This window comes from Ceratotherium simum, chromosome 5 (genome assembly GCF_057802395.1).
Source record: "Ceratotherium simum simum isolate JZ-2026a chromosome 5, ASM5780239v1, whole genome shotgun sequence".
Classification (NCBI taxonomy): Eukaryota; Metazoa; Chordata; class Mammalia; order Perissodactyla; family Rhinocerotidae; genus Ceratotherium; species Ceratotherium simum.
In genome coordinates this window covers 46525299-46546633 of record NC_141904.1, presented here as the reverse complement: position 1 = coordinate 46546633, position 21335 = coordinate 46525299, and the positions used below count along the sequence as shown (strand labels likewise).

Genomic DNA, 21335 nt, shown 5'->3' with positions numbered 1-21335 from the left:
GAGCATAGGAGGGGAAGTATGCATTCTTATCTTAAAGAAAATGCATTCTTTGATGGTTAAAGCAGATGTACAATGTATGTTTGATAGGCCATAAATCAGGCTTCTTTATCTTTAGTTCAAGCCAAGTCAGTTTTGAACCTGAATAGTTACCCCATATACCTCAATATGTGAAAATCTCTTGTCACTCACTAGGTGAGCCTTGTTAGATCTCAGGAGGAAACAGCTGAAGGCTGTGGGAAGGTAAAGTTTTGTGGGCCTCTGGCTGGGAATGAGTAAGTACCCCTGGTTGTGGTGGTGATGGAGGAAAAGGTCTTCCTGGAAGCTAGCCTCCCTTAGGATCTGGTTTCCCTCATGAAGGAGGCCCCAGGGATGAGTAGCCCCCTAACAGCTCCGCCCAACCAGAACCTGTCAGCTAGATCTTGCTGGTCCCTATTCTGACCCCTAGCTTTGGATCCTATTCTTCCCTGGAGGCAGGGCGGCCTGGAGGGCAGCCCTGCACACACCGGGAGGGATGTGGGAAAACAGGCCAAGACTGATAGAGCTCCGGGGCTCGAAGAGGCATTTAAGAGTGGAGGGCAGACGTCCAGTGCGGGAGGCGGCGGGGTTGGAGATGAGCCCTTCAGCTAGCGCGGCCCTGGGCCGGGGAGAAGCCGAGACGTTGACCCTCCCAGTTTCCTAGAGAGGCCGCCGAGGCCCGGGGCGGTGCCGCGCGTGCGCGAGGGGCCAGCGGGGAGTCGGGCGCGGGGCTGGCGGGGCGGCAGACGATACAGTCTCGGGCGGTCGCCGGAGTTGGTGAGCGTCCTGGCGGGGCGCGGGGTGCGGCGGCGGCTGCTGTGCTCCCGCGGGGTTCCCGGGGGGCGGCAGGGCGCTCGGCTGTGCTCGGAGGGCGGCGGTGAGGCCGGGCCTGGGGGCCGCCCCCGGGGCGGGTGGTCGGGCCGGGAATCCCGTCCCCGCCGTGGTGAGGGCTTAGCTGGAAATGCTTCGGCGCCCGGGGCGCCTGAGGGGGGCGGAGGGAGGGATTCCTGTGCTTTATCACTGCTCCCAATTATGCAAACAAAGCGTACTCATTACAGACAGTTAGATGAGGTGGGTGAGAGTAAGAAAAGTAAAAGTAACCGCAATCCGCGAATGTTTTCTTCTGGAGGCTTCCTGACTATTTAAAATTTATGTATAAATATGCAAACTCGTATACATGTGTATATATATATATTTTATTGCGAAGGGGTTCGTACTATTACTTTTAAAAAACTTTTTAGTATTGTGATAAAAACTATTGTGATGATATATACATAACATTTACCACATGATACATAAAATTTACCATTTTAACGTATATGTATAATTCAGTGACATTAAATACATTCATACTGTTGCTTTTGAAAATTATAATATTTTCAGCTTGCGGAATGCATTTGTTCATATATTGGTTAAAATTAGTGCTAGCATTATGACACCACCAAGACATATTTTTGCAAGTATAATTAAAAGAAAACATTTTGTTTGCAGTTTATTTCCCATAGTACACGTTACATGAAGCTGTAAATGCTCAAGAGACGTTTGTGCAGAAAAATAGCAAAATCTCTTATTAGGATGATTGTCTCTGTTTTCAAAATGGAAGAGTAGTATATAAAATGTGGTTTTTAAACAAAAAGTACAGCTCTAACCTAAAACCACTGTTCTGTCCTCTCACATTGGCCTAAGAAATCAGAGAATGTTCTCCTTCCTTAGTTAAAAGTGGTGGCCAGGAAAGAACACCATCCTTTTTCAAACTGTCAGCAGTTCAAAACTGAAAACTCATTAACACTAGGTCAGTTATTTTGCAGGGAAATGTCAGCGAGTGTTGTTAGTCATATTTTGATTAAGGATTTGAGGGGACTTCCATCGGTTATACACGTGTATATTGTGGGGGAAGAGGGAGAATACCCCTCTGCCCTTTCCCTTAAGGTTCTTATGGCTGGCCAAATAATTAACAAGACAGGTTAGCAGGAGAAAATAATACCAAGTTTAATAACATGTATACATGGGAGAAACCAGGGCCACTGAGTTTCTCAACACAGTGGCAGAGGTTCTCGTCTTAAATACCATCTTCAGCTAAAGACAAAGGAGGATGTTGGGGGTGGGTGGTGTTTTGGGGTTTCAGAGGGGAAGAAGACAATTTACATGAAGAGGGAAATGTAAATGTCAGACAGTGCTTTGCAAGGCCACCTACAGAGAATGTGGCCAGAGAGACAGTAATTATAGTAATCAAGAGTATGTACATTTAAGTCTTCTTCTTCCATCCTGATAAGAGTTTTCACAGATAAGGTCATCCCCGCCTCTTCTCACTACACAGAGGGAGATACCTTTACAAATGTAAATATTTGGTAAACAGAACCTTGAAAAGAATGGGCTTAGTGAGGACCCTGCCAATCTATCTATACCCAGAGTTAAATTCCTTTAAGCAGTTAGTGGGGGAGGTCAAATGTCCATCAGAGAAAATAATCAAGGTAAAGAGACATATTTCAGCATAGCCAAATTTTGATGTCCCACAATATCTAAGTGCATATTCAAGGACTGAGAAATGAGGCTGCTGTTACATGTTATGTTAATGCTGAAGAAAGGCAGACAAATTTGGTTTAAGAAGTAATCCTTACTGTAGCTGAAAAGATCGGAACGTTTTGAAGATAAACCTCAATATGTACTTAGAAGGGAAACTGACAAAAGCATGAAAAATAGTAACTGTGCCACCATTAAGTTTTTTGTGGCTCCTGGTATCCAAAAAGTATTAGTGCATAAGCATTCTATGATGTCAGAGAGTTGTTTGAGAATAAAAATACATAAAGTGTACCAGACAAAACTTACATTATTTTGCAGTCTTCAGTACAGATCTTCCTCAACTTACGATGGGGTTACATCCTGACAAACCCATCGTAAGTTGAAAATATAAGTTGAAAAAGCATTTACTACAGCTAACCTACCAAACATCATAGCTTAGCCTAACCTACGTTAAACGTGCTCAGAACACTTACATTAGCCTACAGTTAGGCAAAATCATCCAACACAAAGGCTAATTTATAATAAAGTGTTGACTATCTCATGTAGTTTATTGAATACGGTAGTGAAAGTGAAAAACAGAAGGATTGTATGGGTACAAAATGGTCGTAAGTGTATTGGTTATTTACCCTTGTGATTGAGTGGTTGACTTGGAGCTGCGGCTCGCTGTCCCACCCAGCATCAGGAGGGAGTATCATACTGCATATCACTAGCCCCAGAGAAGATCAAAATTCAAAATTCTGGGTATGTTTTCTACTGAATGCATATCACATTTGCACCATCATAAAATCGAAAAATCAAATGTCAGACTGTCATAACTTGGGGACTATCTGTATTTTTATGTCAGAAACAATCTGAAAGAGCTCCCTCAGGTGAACCCTTATGTGCTCTACAAGATTGAATTTTTGAGCTTATACTTTTCCTTCCCTGATCTCTCACCCTCCTCCTTGTTTTATTATACTACATGGCACCTGTTGCTGTCTAACATGCCATATGTTTTATTTATTTCATTGTCTGCCTTCCCATAAGCTCCTCAAAGTGGTGCTTTTTGTCTGCCTTATTCACCTCTGATACCTTAGTGCCTAGGATATAGTAGGTGCTCAATAAATATTTGATAAATTAATGAAAGAATGAATCCAGATTGGAGATGAGAGTTGACAGTGTTTAATAGCCTTGATGGCCAAGTTAATCCTTAATATCTAGATAGAAATAAATCAGAAAAAAAATGATAACTCAAACTTTTTGAATTTTTTTTTTTTTGAGGAAGATCAGCCCTGAGCTAACATCCATGCCAGTCCTCCTCTTTTTGCTGAGGAGGACTGGCCCTGAGCTAACATCCATGCCCATCTTCTGCTATTTTATGTGGGATGCCGCCACAGCATGGCCTGACAAGCGATGTGTCAGTGCGCGCCGGGGATTGGAACCCCGGGCCACCAGCAGCGGAGCGCGAGCACTTAACCTCTACGCCACTGGGCCGGCCCCAAAAACTTTTTCAATTTAAAAAACTTTTTATTTTGAATAATTACAGACTTAGAGAGGGTTGCAGATCTGTACAGAGTTCCCTTATACTCTTTACCCAGTTTGCCTAAAGTTAATATCTTGCATAACCATAGTACAATCATCAAAGTTAAGAAATTTACAGTGATACCAACTATTAGTTAAACTGCTGACTTTATCCAGACTTCTTCAGTATCTTGCTAATGTCCTTTTTCTGTTCCAGGATCCAATCTAGATCCCTCATTCCATTTAGTTGTCATGTCTCCTTATTCTTCAGTCGGTGACAATTCTTCAGTCTTGCCTTGTTTTACGTGACCTTGACACTTTTGAAGTATTTTGTATTTGTATTTTTAGAATGACCTCAGTTTGGTTTTGTCAGATGTTCTGCTTGGATTGAGGATGATAGAGATATGTCTTATTACTGGTGATGGTAATCTTGATCCAGTGGTGTCTGCCAGGTGTCACCACTGTCAAGTTACTGTCTTTCCCTTTGTAATTAGTAGTTATTTAGGGGAAGGTATTTCGAGACTTTGCATAGAAATAGCCTGTTTCTCCTTAACTTTCACCCACTAATTAGCATTCCTTGGTCGATCTTGCCTGCAGCAATTATTACTGTGAGGTTCTAATGGTGCCTTTCATTTCTGTCATTCCTTCTACATTTATGAACTGGAATTCGTTGTGAGGCAGAGTTGTGAGGCAGACAGGGAGGCCTTCTCCCCCTTTTGTTTATTTATTCAATTAGTGATATCAGACTGTGATGTTGGGTGTTTATTCTTTGGGCTATAATGCAGTGCTATTGTTATTTATTTTGTTGTTTCAATTATTGTAGCTTTGGCCATCGGGAGCTCTTTCAGCTTGGCTCCTGTTTCCCCTTGACATGCCCCCGTCCTTTTTTGTGTCTTTCCCTGAGTTTTAGGCACCACGAAATAGTCGTCTTGTATTTTCCCTCCTTCAGGCCTGGAATCAACCACTTCTCCAAGGAGCCTTTTAATTGAGAATGGTATTTAGAAAGCAAGTTTTGGGTACTAGATTTGAGCTTATTTCTTAGTTGAACTATTGGTATAAGTATTATGTTAACGTTTTTAAAACGTACTGGAAGCAATCTTCCTTCAGTAGCAATTGTGTTGGAAACTTGTTTGCTTATTATCGGTGTATGGAGTAAAACTTATGTCCCCTGACACTGGTAGGGAGAACATGAGAATAAGAGACTACTTAATGAGGATTTAAAAAGGAAAACAAATAAAATTACATTGCATGTGAAATGAGGGAGGAAAATGACAGAAAGAAGAAAATGTCCCTGAAAAATGCCCAGATGATCGCTTGGGATTTTCCCTGTTCTTTTCAAAGCCATTTTCATTGTGGGAATGAACTGGGTTGAGGCATGAAGGAGGGTCTGGAGAAGAGGCCTGATCCAGCTCAGGTTGCTCCCCAGGCCTGGGGGCTCACATCTGTGGTATCATCTTAACAAGTTGATGAATGAACCTTTTTTTCAGTCCTCAAAAGCTAGCTGGGACTCTGGAGGAACCTGAGGCATTAGGAGACCTGAATTTAATTGGGCAGTTTCAGCTGACGGGCCCCCATCTCTTTCCTTTGCTCTGGGTCTTTCATTCAGAGCTTGAAAGGCCCAGGAGGTCTTCAGCCTTATCCATGTTCATGGTTGCAGAGGCCGGGCTCACCCTTTCTTTGATTGAAGGCCTGGAATCTTGTGGCATATTCACAGGCAGTCACCCTCATTTTTCTGTGTCAATCTTGTCACCACCTCTTTACAAATACTTCAGTGACCTCTTTGGACATTTCTGCCACAGCTGCTTCAGAACAGACCAGCTTGGAGGCTCATTTTTGGTGCTACTTTCACTGTGGGTCTCAATTTCCTGAGATAGGTGGATGCCATTTATATTTCCGACTGTGTGCATTTCTTCAGAATATTTCTCTGTGGCCTCCAGTTCATTCTCTTGAAGCTCACTGCCAGATTTGTCTTCACCCTTAGCAGCATTCTAGTTCTTTTCACACTTCAGTTTTCTTTCTCTTCTCCAGTCTGTTGTGCCAGTTTGTGTGTGGAAGTCTCTCTCCCTCTCTGACGTTCAACTTCCTCCTGAGCAGTTTTCTTCTCCCTGTTTGTGCTGCTGGAGCTCAGCAAGGCTGGAGCCTGCCCCTCTGGCTCCTAAAGCATGCTTTCCTCTTCAGCCTTCTTTTGTGGTTGTGTCTTCAAGTCTCTTTTTTAGGCCTTCAGTGATTTACTTTATCACTTCTCTGATTCTCCTTTGCTTTTGCTTTCTCTGAATACTTCTTCTTCCCCTGTTCCCCTGTTCTCACAGCAAGGCTTCTTCTGTCTGCCCGGACTAGGGCAGCCTCCTCAGACTCATGGTCCCTAGTGTAGTGCTTCACTTGACTCTTCATGCCCTTGGGGCAGGACTGCAGTTTCTTTTAGCTGGATGATGGAAGCTGGTGCTTTCTTCTTCCCATCTCAGTTTACAGTCATCTCTTTTTTGTCAGTCCCAGCAGCACTTGCTGAGTCCAGATGTTTGTAGCAAACGTAGGAGATGATGGCTTCTGGGTGAAGGTTGTGATTCCTTCAAATTTGGTTAACAGTGGTGGGAGACAGAGGGTGCCCCGGTCTCAGGGGAAGGCGACCATCGTCTGTGACTTGGTGTGTGGAGTAATGGGCTGCTTTGCAACAGGTGCCAGGACCTGTTGTCCATATAGTTTTCATATATGATCTGAGGTAGGGGTCCAACTTCATTCGTTTGTACTGTATATCCACTTGTCCCAGCACCAGTTGTTGAAAAGTCTATTTTTTCCCCTTTGTGTGGTCTTGGGACCTTCATCAAAAGTAAGTTGACTGTAGGTGTATGGGTTTGTTTCTGAACTCTTATTTGATTTCATTGATATGTGTTTTTCCTTATGCCAGCACCAGAGTGTCTTGATGAATGCTGCTTTGTAAAGTAAGTTTAGAAATTGGGAAGTCTGAGTCCTCCAGCTTATTTTTATTTTTCATGTTTCATTTGGCTGTGCTGGAACTCTTGAGTTTCCATATCAGTTTTATTCTCAGCTTGTCAATTTTGACAAGGAAGCCAGCTGGGCTTCCGATAGGGATTGTGTTGAATCTGAAGATCAATTTGGGGAATATCTATTCTATGTGTATTTGAAGAAAGGAGAGGGAATAAGAGGTTTTGACCAGTGTCTGGAGTCATTGACAGAACTTGAGAAGAAAGGAAAGAAAAACAGTAACAACACGCATTTTTGACACTGAATTTATGGTAGTGTGGAATACCAGGTGAAATGTCCAGGAGGCAACTGGAAGCTTGTGATAGAGGTGGAGAAGAGAACTAGGAACTGTGAGAGCAGCATTAGAGCAATGAGAGTCAGTGAGATCTCTGACAGAGAGAAGGGAAGCCCTGAGGCCTGACTGCCTGGAGTGTCCATAATGAGAGGGCAGGAGAAGGAAAAGAAACCAGAGAATGAGGGGTCAGAGATGTGAGGTGGAGATCAGGCTAGGCTGGTACTAGGGAAGCCATGGGAGAGAGAAGTGGTCAGAAGTATAGCTTCCTGGGGCCGGCCTGGTGGCGTAGTGTTTGCACGCCCTGCTTCGGCTGCCTGGGGTTTGCGGGTTTGGATCCTGGGCGCGAGCCTACACACCGCTCATCAAGCCATGCTGTGGTGGTGTCCCACATTAAAAAATAGAGAAAGGTTGACACAAATGTTAGCTCAGGGACAGTCTTCCTCAAGCAAAAAGAGGAAGATTGGTAACAGATGTTAGCTCAGGGACAATCATCCTCACTGGAAAAAAAAAATAAAAAAAGAAGTATGGCTTCCTTCAGAGAGGTTGAAGAGAGTGAGGGCTTGCCAGTTGTCAGTGTGACCAGGGACCTTCTACTGTGCCCTCCAGGGTGAGTTCACAGCACACATAGGATAAAGCCTTTATGGAAAGGGGATGAGAGCCAGTGTGCATGGAGCTGCCTGGGTTCTCTTGATCCACTCAGTGGGATACAGATCTTACTGGAGCCAAGGGCAGGGCTTGTCCCACTCATAGCTTTCTTTCCTCCCTCAGCTCAACATGCTTCCCCAGTGCCTGTCCTTCCCCAGGGAGGGAACTTAGGAGACCAAGCAGTGGCAACTGGGCTTCAGATGCTCAGGCCCCAGGTGAGCTTGGTTCTTTCTCTTTTTCCTGAGTTCCCAGGTCTGTGGCCCAGGAATAGCTAGAGCTCAGCCCCAGGGCTCTGGCCCATTCTGAGGTGGCTTCCCTGCCTAATTGCTTTCACTGGAGCTGATCCTGCCTGCTGAGTTCATGGACTCTATCTTGCCCTGGTCTTGTCCTTTTAGATGTGTCATCCTAGCTTCTCTCCCTCTGCCCCTGCTTTCCCCACCAGGACCCTCGCCCAGTGCTCTCAGTACCCCTGATGGCTCTGCCCTTCAGGCTGGGAATATCCTGAGCAATAGAAGCTTGTCATTCCAGGAATCTTCAGCGTACGAGTTCCTGTGTGTGGACTATACTCAGAAAAAGTGGAGTGTTCCAGCAGTCATTCAGAGAGCCCTGTACCAGAACGTCATGCCAGAAAATTACTGCAGCATGGCCTCCCTGGGTAATGATTCTGTTCCCCAGTAACTTAGAGTCTGCACTGTTTGCATGTTGTTTGCTGTATTCTTTTTCTTTTGTAACTCTTACTGTGAAGAATGGCAAGCATAGACAAAGTAGGGAGAATAGTATGATGAACCTTTCTGCACCATCACCCAGCTTCAACAGTTATCAACATTCTCTTTCTTCCTTATTAGTTGACCTAGGGTGGTTTAGTTAGAGTTTGTAGTTGTAAGGAAGAGAGAGCGACTCAAGTTATTGTAATTGATGAGCTGTGTTACTTACAATAAGGCTAAAGAAATGGAAACTCAGAACAAACCGACCAGCTAGACCAGACTTTGGGAAACAGGGCCTTGTGGAGACTGAGCCTTGACCCAGGGCAGCTGAGGAGCCTCAGCAGCAACAGCCAATGAATTAGGCTAGTGTTGCACTGGGCATGCGATGCAGCTGCTCCCTGAATATCTGTTGTCTTCTACCGCTGCTACCCACTCTCTTCACTCTGAATCTTTTGTCCCCTCACAGCTCCTTCTTAATTAGATTTTCTGTTCCCTCATACTTTCTGCTTGCTGTGGCTCCCCATGGCTTGGCTTCTCTTCATGCATCATTTCAGCTTGAGCTCCTACTTGTAATTCTCTTCATTTTGCCCTGCTTGCAGTTCAGAATTTACTTAGAGAGGGACTCCAAGGGTGGTTCAGCCATTAAATATCATCTGTTTGGGCAGAACTTTGGCCCAGGCCACAGCAGAGGCTAATGACTCATCTAGAGAAAAGCTACACTTTGGTCTTGTGCTTGACCCTGGTCCAGTCACCTGTCATCCGTCATGGGATGAGCTCGGTTGCTTGGCACAAAGCGTGGTTGCCTCAGCTTCCTCTTCAAGAAAGACCAGGGCAGGGCGCAGGGCAGCTTCCTGGAAGGGGTTTGTTGTCGGGGCAGTTTTCGTGATTGACAGGTCTAGGACAGTAGCCTATTCTGGAGAGAGTGGGCTTCGGAGTCCCAGACATCTACAACTCGAACATACTAAAGTAGCATGATTGTTTGTAGTCCTGGTTAAGATGTGATTGAAAGGAACCAGCATTTTGTGTTTAGCTATGACCAGGATTGCTCTACCTCCTCCCAGCTTTTATTTATTTATTTTTTTGTGAGGAGATCAGCCCTGTGCTAACATCTGCCAATCCTTCTCTTTTTTTGCTGAGGAAGACTGACCCTGGGCTAACATCCGTGCCCATCTTCCTCCACTTTATATGGGACACTGCCACAGCATGGCTTGCCAAGCAGTGCGTCGTTGTGCGCCCGGGATCTGAACCGGCGAACCCCGGGCTGCCGCAGCGGAGCGCATGCACTTAACCGCTTGCGCCACTGGGCTGGCCCCTCCTTCCAGCTTTTATATTCAGCAATTCCTGGGCCGCCCCCGTGGCTTAGCGGTTAAGTGCGCGCGCTCTGCCACTGCCCTCCCGGGTTCAGATCCCGGGCACGCACCGATGCACTGCTTCTCCGGCCATGCTTATGCCACGTCCCACATACAGCAGCTAGAAGGATGTGCAACTTGGACATACAACTATCTACTAGAGCTTTGGGGGGAAAAAAAGGGAGGAGGATTGGCAATAGATGTTAGCTCAGAACCGGTCTTCCTCAGCAAAAGGAGGAGGATTAGCATGGATGTTAGCTCAGGGCTGATCTTCCTCACACAAAAAAATATATATATGTATATATTCAACAATTCCAGAATTCAAAAGCAAGTATTTGTTAGTTTCCTTATGATTCTAGATTATCAAGATGCCAAAGACAATTGATTTATATTTCAAATTATGGTTATTTTTTTGTGTGAGGAAGATCAGCCCTGTGCTAACATCTGCCAATTCTCCTCTTTTTTTGCTGAGAAAGACTGGCCCTGGGCTCACATCGTGCCCATCTTCCTCCACTTTATATGGGATGCCGCCACAGCATGGCTTGATAAGCGGTGCATCGGTGCACGCCGGGGATCTGAACCTGCGAACCCAGGCCGCTGAAGTGGAGTGCGTGCACTTAACCACTTGCACCACTGGGCTGGCCCCCTATATTTCTAATTATTGATAGGAGTACAGTACTGGTTCCTACCAGTCCATTGCTCCAGGGACTGAGGGATCCCCACTTGTAGAGCTCTGCTCTCCCCTTCAATACTTTTCCCCAGCATTTGTTAACCCATGGCTTCTCCAGATCTTGTCACTGACCTGTCATATCAGAATCACTCCTTTTGTACCCTTTTTCCTTATCATGTTTGCCCACACTGTTTCTCATGTTTGGTTTGAGGTATTTGCCACCACTCTCTCTCTCAATATCTTTGTTGAGAATTATGGAACCGTACAATGTCTTGGTTGCAAAGGACCTTAGAGTTCATTATTTTACTAAGGAGACCTGGCTTCTAAGTGACTTCTGAAAGATCACACCATGCTTTACAATCTGGTCTCTTGCTTTCCATTTGCCCTGCTCTCTTGACTGTGCTAGCTCAACATTTGTCTGTCCTGAGAGCTCTTCCTCCAACCTCTTCCACTAACCATGTTTCCCCTCTTCATCTTTCGGTCCATGAAGAAAAATTTGAGCTATTTCCCATTTTTCTCCTTCTCAATGTGTCACCTCATTCTTTGCCTGTAATATGAAATTTTTTTCGGGTACACAGACTACTGATGATTCTGTTTCCTCAGTTGAACAAAAAATGAATAAAAATTTTATTCTTTTTTTTGGCAGCAGGTGGGAACAGGATGGAGAGTTCAGAGTTGCCTACAAAGCAGGAAATTTCTAAAAGATTGGAGTCATCTGATAGGATGTCGGGAGGACTTTATGGAGTGGTTCCTGGTGGACCAGAAGCTGGAGATGTCTGTGAAGATGCTTTAGAGAAGCTAGAAGGGCAACACTCAGATGAGGAAGGGAGCCGACTGGAAAGTGATTTCTTGGAAATAACACATAAGAATAAAAATACATCTACAAAAGATGGGTGTAATAAATATAAGGAACTTGGAGAACGTCTGAATGTGTCTTCCTGTCCTGAGGAACATCAAGGAGTTCTGAAGGGACAGAAATTCTATCAATGTGATGAATGTGGCAAAACTTTTAATTGGAGTTCACACCTCATTGGGCATCAGAGAATCCACACTGGGGAGAAACCCTATGAGTGTAATGAGTGTGGTAAGACTTTCAGGCAGACCTCTCAGCTCATAGTTCATCTCAGAACCCACACAGGGGAAAAGCCCTATGAATGCAACGAGTGTGGAAAGACCTATCGACACAGCTCCCATCTCATTCAACACCAGAGACTCCATAATGGGGAGAAACCTTATAAATGTAATGAATGTGGAAAAGCTTTCAATGAGAGTTCCAAACTGTTTGATCACCAAAGAACTCATACTGGGGAGAAACCTTATGAATGCAGTGAGTGTGGAGCAGCCTTTAGTCGGAGTAAAAATCTTGTCCGACACCAGGTACTTCACACTGGTAAGAAACCCTACAAGTGTAATGAGTGTGGGAAAGCTTTCTGTTCTAATAGAAATCTTATTGACCATCAGAGAATCCACACTGGGGAGAAGCCTTATGAGTGTAATGAATGTGGCAAGGCCTTCAGTCGGAGTAAATGTCTTATTCGACATCAGAGCCTCCACACTGGGGAAAAACCATACAAATGTAGCGAGTGTGGGAAAGCTTTCAGTCAGATCTCTCAACTTGCTGACCATGAGCGAATTCATACTGGAGAAAAACCTTTTGAATGTAATGAGTGTGGTAAAGCATTCAGTCTGAGTAAGTGTCTTATTCGACATCAGAGACTTCACACAGGTGAAAAGCCCTTTAAATGCAATGAATGTGGAAAATCCTTCAATCAAAATTCATACCTCATTATACACCAGAGAATTCACACTGGTGAGAAACCTTATGAATGTAATGAATGTGGGAAGGTCTTCAGTCATAATTCTAGTCTTATGGTACATCAGAGAACCCATACTGGGGAGAAACCTTATAAGTGCAATGAGTGTGGGAAAGCCTTCAGTGACAGCTCACAGCTTACTGTGCACCAGAGAGTTCACACTGGGGAGAAACCCTATGAATGTATTGAGTGTGGGAAAGCTTTCAGTCAGCGTTCCACTTTCAATCACCACCAGCGAACTCACACTGGAGAGAAGCACTCAGCTGTGGCTCAGTCAGTTTCTTAAGGTATAAATCTCCAAGACAAAGAGCCAAGAACTTTGAATTAAGCTTTCTTTATAAGAAGGATGCTCACTCTGGTCTGGATGCTCACCCTGGTGTCCTCTTGGAACCACTAATTGAAGTGGCCCATTCCCTAAATGCTTTCTGCTGGGTCACAAAGGTAGGAGAGAGAGAGAAACAGTATAATCCTTCCCCGGTGTTGGAGAAGTTAGGAATACACATTTCATGTATTTGTAGGTTTCCTTCTTTCTTTCTGTCTTTTTTTTATTTAAAATCTATCTCATTTCTTAGTTATGTAGCCCATAATCAGACTGTGTGCTTCTCAAGGACAGAGATCATATCTTTTTCTGTTTCAGGTAATCCGTTTGACCATTTACATAAAGTCATTCTCCAAGACTGTTATTACATTCTTTCCTTTGTCTTGGCTGTGGCCCTCCTTATCTACTTTTGAAGCTTCTCCTCTAATCTAGACCCTCATCACTTGTGTTCCCTCCCTAGAAAACCTTTTCTTCCCGTTTGCTAATCTATGTCCCTCAGAACCTTTAAGATCCAGTTCAACTCTGAAAGACTTTTTTCCCGAAATGCTTCTTCCTCCTAAATTTCTGTTGATATGACCTCAATGCTTCAAATTAGCCTGTGCTACAATTTTCAATTGTTACTAAATTTCCTTGTCAGTTATTCTCAACTTAATGCATATGTGTGTACTTTCATACCAATTTAATGTAGGTGCTTTGTGGCTGGGTATGGTATCTATTTCTTTTAGCATGAAGATAATACTTTGCATATACTAGTTGTTAAATAAGTTTTTAAAACTCACTTCTCCAACTGAGTCATTCCTAAAGTGGGCATGAACTCCCATCCCACCACCCAACTTAAAACTTCTAAAGATGGATATCATAGAATATCACATACAAAGGCCTCACTTATGTCTTCTACATCTATCCCTGGGAGTCTTCCTGCTCTTACTTCAGCCTCAGGGAGCTAATGGATTTGTGTTTGAGCACGTGGGTATGTATGTATGTATGTATCTAGGTATTGGAGTTGGCACTTGTGTTCCACTGATATATACTTTGCCCTGCACACTGATTTCAGTTCTGAACTAGCTGACTCCACCCTCCGCCTAAGTAAACAAGAACAGTGTCAAAATTTACCGTAAAGAAGACTTGACTTTTGTGGCTGTGGCAAAGATGATTCAGAATTCCAGTTCGAAGCGTTCTTGGATGATTGGAATTCACAACGATGAGGATTGTGGCAAGACAGAGTCAAACTAATCGGATTTCCTTATCAGTTAGTTCGATACTAACTTCAAGGTGAGAGATGTACCCTTAATTTTTGTAATTATCTTCTGGGCCATCTTTCATTCGTCAAAGGCATAAGAAACAGGAAAACGTTTCAGAGGATTTCCTCTCCTTCAACAGTCACATATCAGACATAAGCTTGAACAACTTTTTCCTTTCACCCTTGCAGTAGGACCCCTTTGGTGTCTTCCCCCTTCCTCTTAGCAATACAAGAAGATTGGCAGTATGGCAGAGGTGGGGGAGCAGGTTAGAGGGGGAATGTCAGGTATGTAACTTGGAGGGGAGAGATTTTTGTGAGGTGTGTGATTTATGTCTCAGATAATAGAGAAAAAAGGAAAGAGAGTTGAGGCTCAGGAAAATAACAATTAGATGTGATTCTGGGGGAAGCATCTCAGACATTGTTAGAAAGAATGTTTATTGGGGGCCTAAAGAATTGCTGAACCAAGGACAGGACTGGAAATTTGCCATTTGTGAATATGTATTTTCAATTAAATTTCTGTTACAGCTATATATTTGGTGTTTATTTGCATTTTTCTTTACAAGATATGCACGTAGGACTTTCTTTTTTTAAGTGTTTTACTTTGGGAGCTCTCAGATCCCAGGGAAGAGCCCAACCCCCATTATGAGCACCTGGGTCCATCCGTCCACCCTAATTTGGACATTACTGGTCATGTCATCAGTAGAACCCCCGGCCTGTTAGATGCTGTAATTTTATCTTCTGGTTCTTGTCCCCTCATTCCCTGCCACACTAAGTCTCTGTAGTGGCAGATCCAGCACTATTCATGACTGTTACCCACCACTAGCAGTCTGGTGGGTGCTCGGTAGAAATGAATGTCTTCACTTCCTGAAAAAGCACTTAGGCTCTTGGATGGAGGAAAAAGGGCTACAGGTGAAAGCCACACCTCAATTTCTATTGGTTATTCGTAGTGTCAAAAAAATTATTGATTTTTAAAAACTTTATCTGGATCTGGTTATCTTGCTAAATTATTTTTAGTTTTAGTAGTTTTTTTAGTTTCATTTCCTAGCTTTTGTAGGTATACAATAAATAATGATTAGTCTTCTCTTAATGGCCATTCTGTATGCCACTTACGTCATGCATTAGCAAGAAAGATCGAATGGTGGATAACAGGTGTTGCATGTCTTGTTCCTAACTTTCAGGAGAAATGTTTTTAGCATCTCACGGTTTTATATGATGTTCACCTCGCTGGTTTCTGATAAATATTCTATTGTGTTTAGGAAGTTTCCTTCTATCTCTATTTTTAGAAGAAGCAATATGGTATCTAAGTGGTTAAGAACACAGATTTTGTGCCTAGCACTCTAGGTTCAAATCCTCACTCCACCACTTTCTTAGGTTTGTGATCCTGGGCAAGTCACTTAGCTTCCTCTGTCTCAGTTCTTCCATCTATAAAATGGTTCTACCTCATGGGGCTGTGAGGATAAAATTAGTTAATATAAGTGTAAGGCACTTAAAACAACGCTTGGCACGTAGTACACTAGCAATTATTGTTAGAGCTTTTATTAGGAATGGATGCTAAGTTCTATCGAATTTTTTAAAAGTCTGTTGGTGTAATTTTACAGGTTATATTTATTTTTGAAATTCATTTTATTGAAAGTTGTCGAACAATTGAAAGTTCCTTACATTCTTGGAATAAAATCCATTTGCTCATGGTGGTTTTTTTTTTTTAAGTACAGAACTAGATTCAATTTGCTTTGCAAAATGAGTTTGGAACTTTTCTTTCTCTTTTATTACTGTGGAAGAGTTTGCATAATGTGGGAATTATTCTTTGAAGGCTAAATGTAACTGGGCCTGATCCTTTTGTTGCGAGGGAGGGGCTTGGGAGGGACATAGCTTTAGCAACTGTCTTAGTTTGGATTACTATAACAAAATACCATAGACTGGGTGGCTTAAACAAGAGACATTTATTCCTCACAGTTTTGGAGGCTGGGAATCCAAGATCAGGTTGGCGGCATGGTCAGGTTCTGGTGAGGATCGTCTTTCTGGCTGGCAGACAGCCACCTTCTTGCTATATTCTCATATTGTGAGGAAAGAGAGCAGCTGTCTGTCTCTTCCTCTTCTAATAAGGGCATTAATCCCATAACGGGTACCCTACCCACATAACCTGATCAACCTAGTTACTTCCCAAAGGCCTTCCCTCTACATACCTGCACACTGGGGATTAGAGCTTTGACATGAATTTTGAGGAGACAAACATTTGATCCATCAGTTCTGCCTCTGGCTCCCCCAAATTCATGTCCTCACATGCAAGATACATTCATTTCATCCCAGTAGCCCAAAAAGTCTTAACTCTGGTTCAGCATTAACTCTTAAAGTCTGAAAGTCCAAAGTCTCATCTAAATATCATCTAAGTCAGATATGGGTGAGACTTGAGCTATGATTAATCTTGAGGCAAAATTCTTCCCTAGCTTTGAATCTGAAACCAGACAAGTTATATGCTTCCAAAATACAAGGGTGGGTCAGTTACAGGATAGACAGTCTATGTTGAAAAAACCTACAGTTCTTGCCTCCTGTGTGTCTCCTTTACTATTCACACGTAACACTTCACTTCTGGTCACCAAATGTGTGGGATTTTTTTTCCCCACACCAAGCAATTCTCTGCGACACCAGCTGGGTGTCCTACAATTTAACTCAATTCTGATACTATCTGCCTGGAGGTGACATCAGAGCCCACAGTTAAGGGCTCATTGGGATGCCTCTTTCAGACGCCAGTTGCAGGCCTGTGCTTCTGACCAAGCAGCTGTAGATCAGAGGTTCCAACGACCCCCTCCTTGGGTTTGGTTAATTTGCTAGAGTGGCTCACAGAACTCAGGAAAACAGTTTAGTTATGTTTACCAGTTTATCATTAAAGGATACAGATGAACAGCCAGATGAGGAGATACATAAAGCGAGGTCTGGGAGAGTCCCAAGCACAGGAGCTTCTGTCCCTGCAGGGTTGGGGTGCGTCACCAGGTACAAGGATGTGTTCACCCGCCTGGAAGCTTTCTGAACCACTTACTTTTGGGATTTTTATGGAGGCTTCATCACGTAGGCATGATCAGTCATTAACTGCTTTCCCAGACCTTCTTAAGAGAATGGGGGGCGGGGGCAGGGCTGAAAATTCCAAGCTTTAATCATGGCTTAATCTTTCCAGTGATCAGCCTTCATCCAGGAGCCCACCTAGAGTCACCTCAATAGAACAGAAGACAGTCCTATCACCCAGGAAATTACAAGGGTTTCACGAGCCCTGTGTCAAGAAGCAGGGCCAAACACCAAATATTAGAACAAAAGATGCTCCTAGTGCTCTTATCACCTAGGAAATTACAAGGGTTTCAAGAGCTCTGTGCAAGGAACCAGGGACAGAGACCAATACAGTCAGCCCTCTGTATCCACGGGTTCTGCATTTGCAGATTCAACCAATCACGGAGCATGTCTATGCAGTTGGTTGAATTCAGGGATGCAGAACCCACAGATACGGAGGGCTGGCTAAGGGACTTGAACATCTGTGGATTTTGGTATCTGTGGGCACACTGGAACCTATCCCCTGTGGATACTGAGGGACAACTAGATATGTTCTATTATCTCACACATTCCAATTCCAAAAAGGGGAGATTGGAAGGAAGAAAGGATGGTAGGCCCTGAGCAAGTCCAAAACTTAGCAAGGCAGATTCCATGAGATTTTAAGGCACAAGAATAATTCTTTTTGGTTCAGTGCTCTGCCCTCCAGGACCACTGGGGTGATAGTCCCACCTTCTGGACCCACTGGGGCCTCAGTCCTGCCCCCACAGCTCTGCTGCATGAAAGTCTTGACCCCAAGGCTCTAGGTGGCTCTGCCCCTGTGGCTTTTGTTGGATACTGTCTTGTCTGTCTGAAACCAAGGCAATGACCCTGATGATCTCTGAATCATCTTTGGGGTTATTCTTCCCTTGTCTTGGAGAATAGCAGACTTTTGCAGCCTGTCTTCCTTTCTCGTTTTAGGATTCCAGACGCAGTCATATTGGAGGTTAGAACTTCAACATACTAATTTAGCGGGGGACACAATTTAGTCCATAGCAATACCTCAATTCCCTTGTAATATGGCACCAGTGGTAGGACTAGATCTGCCACAAGCCCAATTACCCCCAAAAGTACTTGTCATCCACTGTATTGATGACATCCTCATTGCTAGCCTGACTAAAACACAAGTTGACCAGTCCCTACATAAGGTTGTAAATATTATGACAAACAGGATGAGCCATCAACCCTGATGAGATCCAGGGACCTGCTCAAAAGTGCAGTTCCTTGGGGCCAGCCCGGTGGTGTAGTGGTTAAGTGTGCTCACTCCGCTGTGGTGGCCCAGGGTTCGCAGGTTCGGATCCCAGTTCGGATGCTGGGAGTGCACTGACGCAACACTTGTCAAGCCATGCTGTGGCAGCATCCCATATGTTATGAGAGGTTTGGGGATTCGATCGGAGATGTAAAAGACACTTTCCACTCCAAACAAATGGACTGAAGGTATATTTTATTATATAGAGGATAGTAAAGGTGAGAGTCTGCAAACAGATCTGAATAGGTCAAATATTAAGAGGGAAAAAACATATGCTCGACAGGAAAGGGTAAACATCCACATCGGCTGAAGAGAAATGACACAAATCAACCAGAAAGAGAAACACCAGGTTGACCGAAAAGAGAACACATCAAATCAATTACTTCATATCAAATAAATTACTTCACATCAAATCAATTACTCACAACATCCACGCCCCACTGCCGGGAGAGCCCTGTCAATCGACGCGGCTGGGCAAGGATCACACATCCTGGGCAAGGTGTCCCTTCCACAGGTGGAACTCTCACCAGGTCTCAGTTTCCAGCAGTTTATATAAGCAGTTACAGAATTTACAGAGCAAGCATCTAGTGTTCCCATGCACAAAATGGTTATCAGTGGCGTACGTGCACTGAGCCCCTTGGCTAACGTCCCAGCCCAGTAGTTGTGTACGTGCATTGTTCTCTTTGGTTATCGTCTTAGCCCGGCACAGATGGCCAGTCCATCCCGCGCTACGACGCTCCAAGAGTCTTGAAATGTTACAACTTGCAACTCTCTCCGTGGGAGAAAGGCCAGTTCCCGGGAAAAGGCCAGTTCCCACCACACAGAAAGCAGCTTTGTATTTCTTTTTGTGCTGGTGGCTGTAGGTCAATGGAGCGGCCAGACATGGCTGTACTCATGTCAAGACACCATATAAAAGTAGAGGAAGATGGGCACAGATGTTAGCCCAGGGCCAGTCTTCCTCAGCAAAAAGAGGAGGATTGGCAATGGGTGTTAGCTCAGGGCTAATCTTCCTCACACATGCATACACACCAAAAGAAGTACAGTTCCTGGGAGCCACCTGGGCTGGTAATCAGAGGAGTATTTCTGATAAAGTCAAACAAAAATTGTTGTCCTTGGCAGCCCCACCAACAAGAAAGAAGCTCCACAGCTGGTAGGCCTGTTGGGCTATTGGAGATAACATGTACCAAATCTGGGTATTCTTTTGGTCCCTTTAGTCAAGGTGACCTGCAAGGTGGCCATCTTTGGGTGGGGCCCCCAATAAGAGCAGACTCTAGATGCCATGCAACATGCATTGGCGTGGGCCTTGTCATTGGGACCAATGGAGCTTGCCAGCCATATGGAGCTACACGTCTTAGCAACTTACCCATGAGGATTGGAGCCTGTGACAACACGTGACTGGGGTGCATAGACCCTTGGGTTTTGGACATGTAAATTACCCAAGACAGCTGCCAGATATCCCCCGTTTCAAATGGCAACTCCTAGTCTGCTATTGGGCCCTAATGGAAACAGCTCCTGATCACCAAAGAGCTGCATGTGACCTTATGACCTGAGCTACCCATCCTCACGTGGGTACTCACTGATCCTACTAATAAAATAGGACAGGCTCAGCAAAGAGCTATCATTAAATGGAAATGTTAACATCCAAAATCAAGCCTGAGTGGAATTCAAGGGGATCAACTGACTCCGTGAAGTAGCTGCCTTGCCAGAGGAGGACGAACAGACTGTAGTGGATGCTCCTGCCACTCCCTTAACTAAGTGCAGACCACAATTCAAAGATGTTCCAGCTGATGGTATGGGTTGTGCTTTGCATTTTTTTATGAGGTGGTCAGTCAGATGTAGCCACAACAGAAGATAGGAAAGGCACAGGAAAAAAAAAACCCAAAGTTTATTATACTCACTGATCCTAGAGACAAGAAGCATGGCACTCCATGCAGGGCCACATGGGAAAGCCACCAGGGTGGTCAGGAGGGAGAAGACAGGAGTGAGGGGAAGATTTAGGCCACTGCCTTTATAGGGGTTTTCAAGGGAAAAGCAAGGCAGGGCAGGGTGAACAGTTTAGGATTGGCTAGTTTGAATAATTTTGACAGGTTTGGGGCCATAGGGGTGGTCTCCAGTTGCCTAGCACCTGGCCCTGGGGTGGTTAAGTCAGAGAAGTATTGTCTCCTGGGGTGTATGGGCCAGAGAGAGGAGGTATGGCTCTGAATTGGTTAGTTTGCATATGCAAGACATGCTCCTGGCTGGGCCTTTTGCTGTCTCTAAGAATTGGCTAGCCCTAGGAAAAGCAGTCTCTCCCAGCCATAATGGTTTTTTTAGGATGTCGGAACCTCATAATATAGAGAAAATTAAAAAATATTTATAATACAATAGGTCCTCTGGTGTTTTGGCATCATATTAAGGAAAATTTGGGGTAATGATAGTGGAGATTTTAGATAGTAGGGCATAAGTTGCCCTAAACAGGATAGAAAAGACTTTATTATAAGAGTAAAACAGGGTAACACAAGTAGAAGTACACGGAGTCTCTGCAGACTAACCCATAACCAAGTTTCCTATTTACATGGCATTAGCCAAGAAAAATGGATCTGAAATTTTAGGAGTCTCTAGCAGTATCTTAGTGGAGTTGAAAAGTGTGTTATAAATATGCTCAGGTCAAGGGGGCAGGTCTGGCAGGTATGTTGTTGAAGGGTATGTAATGATCAGTTAGTAAAGTATGTGTAAAGATGAGTGGTATTGTGTGTAACCAAGGGGAAGGAGTAACTGTGGTCATCCTGCTCAGGGATGCAAGCAGAAGGTTGTGGTGGAAAGCTGGAGGAGAGTAGTAGAAGGCACTAGGGTCAAAGGTTGACTGATATGAGGCAGGTGTCTCCTAGGGAAAGCAATAATCTCTATTAATTTTTAGACGCAGATAGTAGTAATCTCTACCAGATTTCCCTTTAGGCATGAGAATGTAGGGGTGTACATAGGATA

At 44.1% G+C, this 21335-nt stretch overlaps 1 protein-coding gene across 6 annotated transcripts; it reads left to right on the top strand.

The window, feature by feature from the left end:
* The first annotated feature begins 746 nt into the window (after positions 1–746).
* On the top strand, positions 747–15736 carry LOC101402141 (uncharacterized). 6 transcript variants are annotated; one of them, XM_087430833.1, is made up of 4 exons: positions 747–792; positions 8078–8169; positions 8483–8609; positions 11327–15736. In XM_087430833.1, the coding sequence occupies exons 2-4, from the start codon at positions 8155–8157 to the stop codon at positions 12775–12777; spliced, it is 1593 nt and encodes a 530-aa protein (XP_087286959.1). In that variant the 5' UTR covers positions 747–792; positions 8078–8154; the 3' UTR covers positions 12778–15736. The 6 variants fall into 6 exon arrangements, with proteins under 6 accessions (XP_087286959.1, XP_014646680.2, XP_087286960.1 ...); XM_014791194.2 differs by having other exon boundaries at positions 748–792; positions 11324–15736; XM_087430834.1 differs by lacking the exon at positions 8078–8169 and having other exon boundaries at positions 775–792; positions 11324–15736.
* The last annotated feature ends 5599 nt before the right edge of the window (positions 15737–21335 follow it).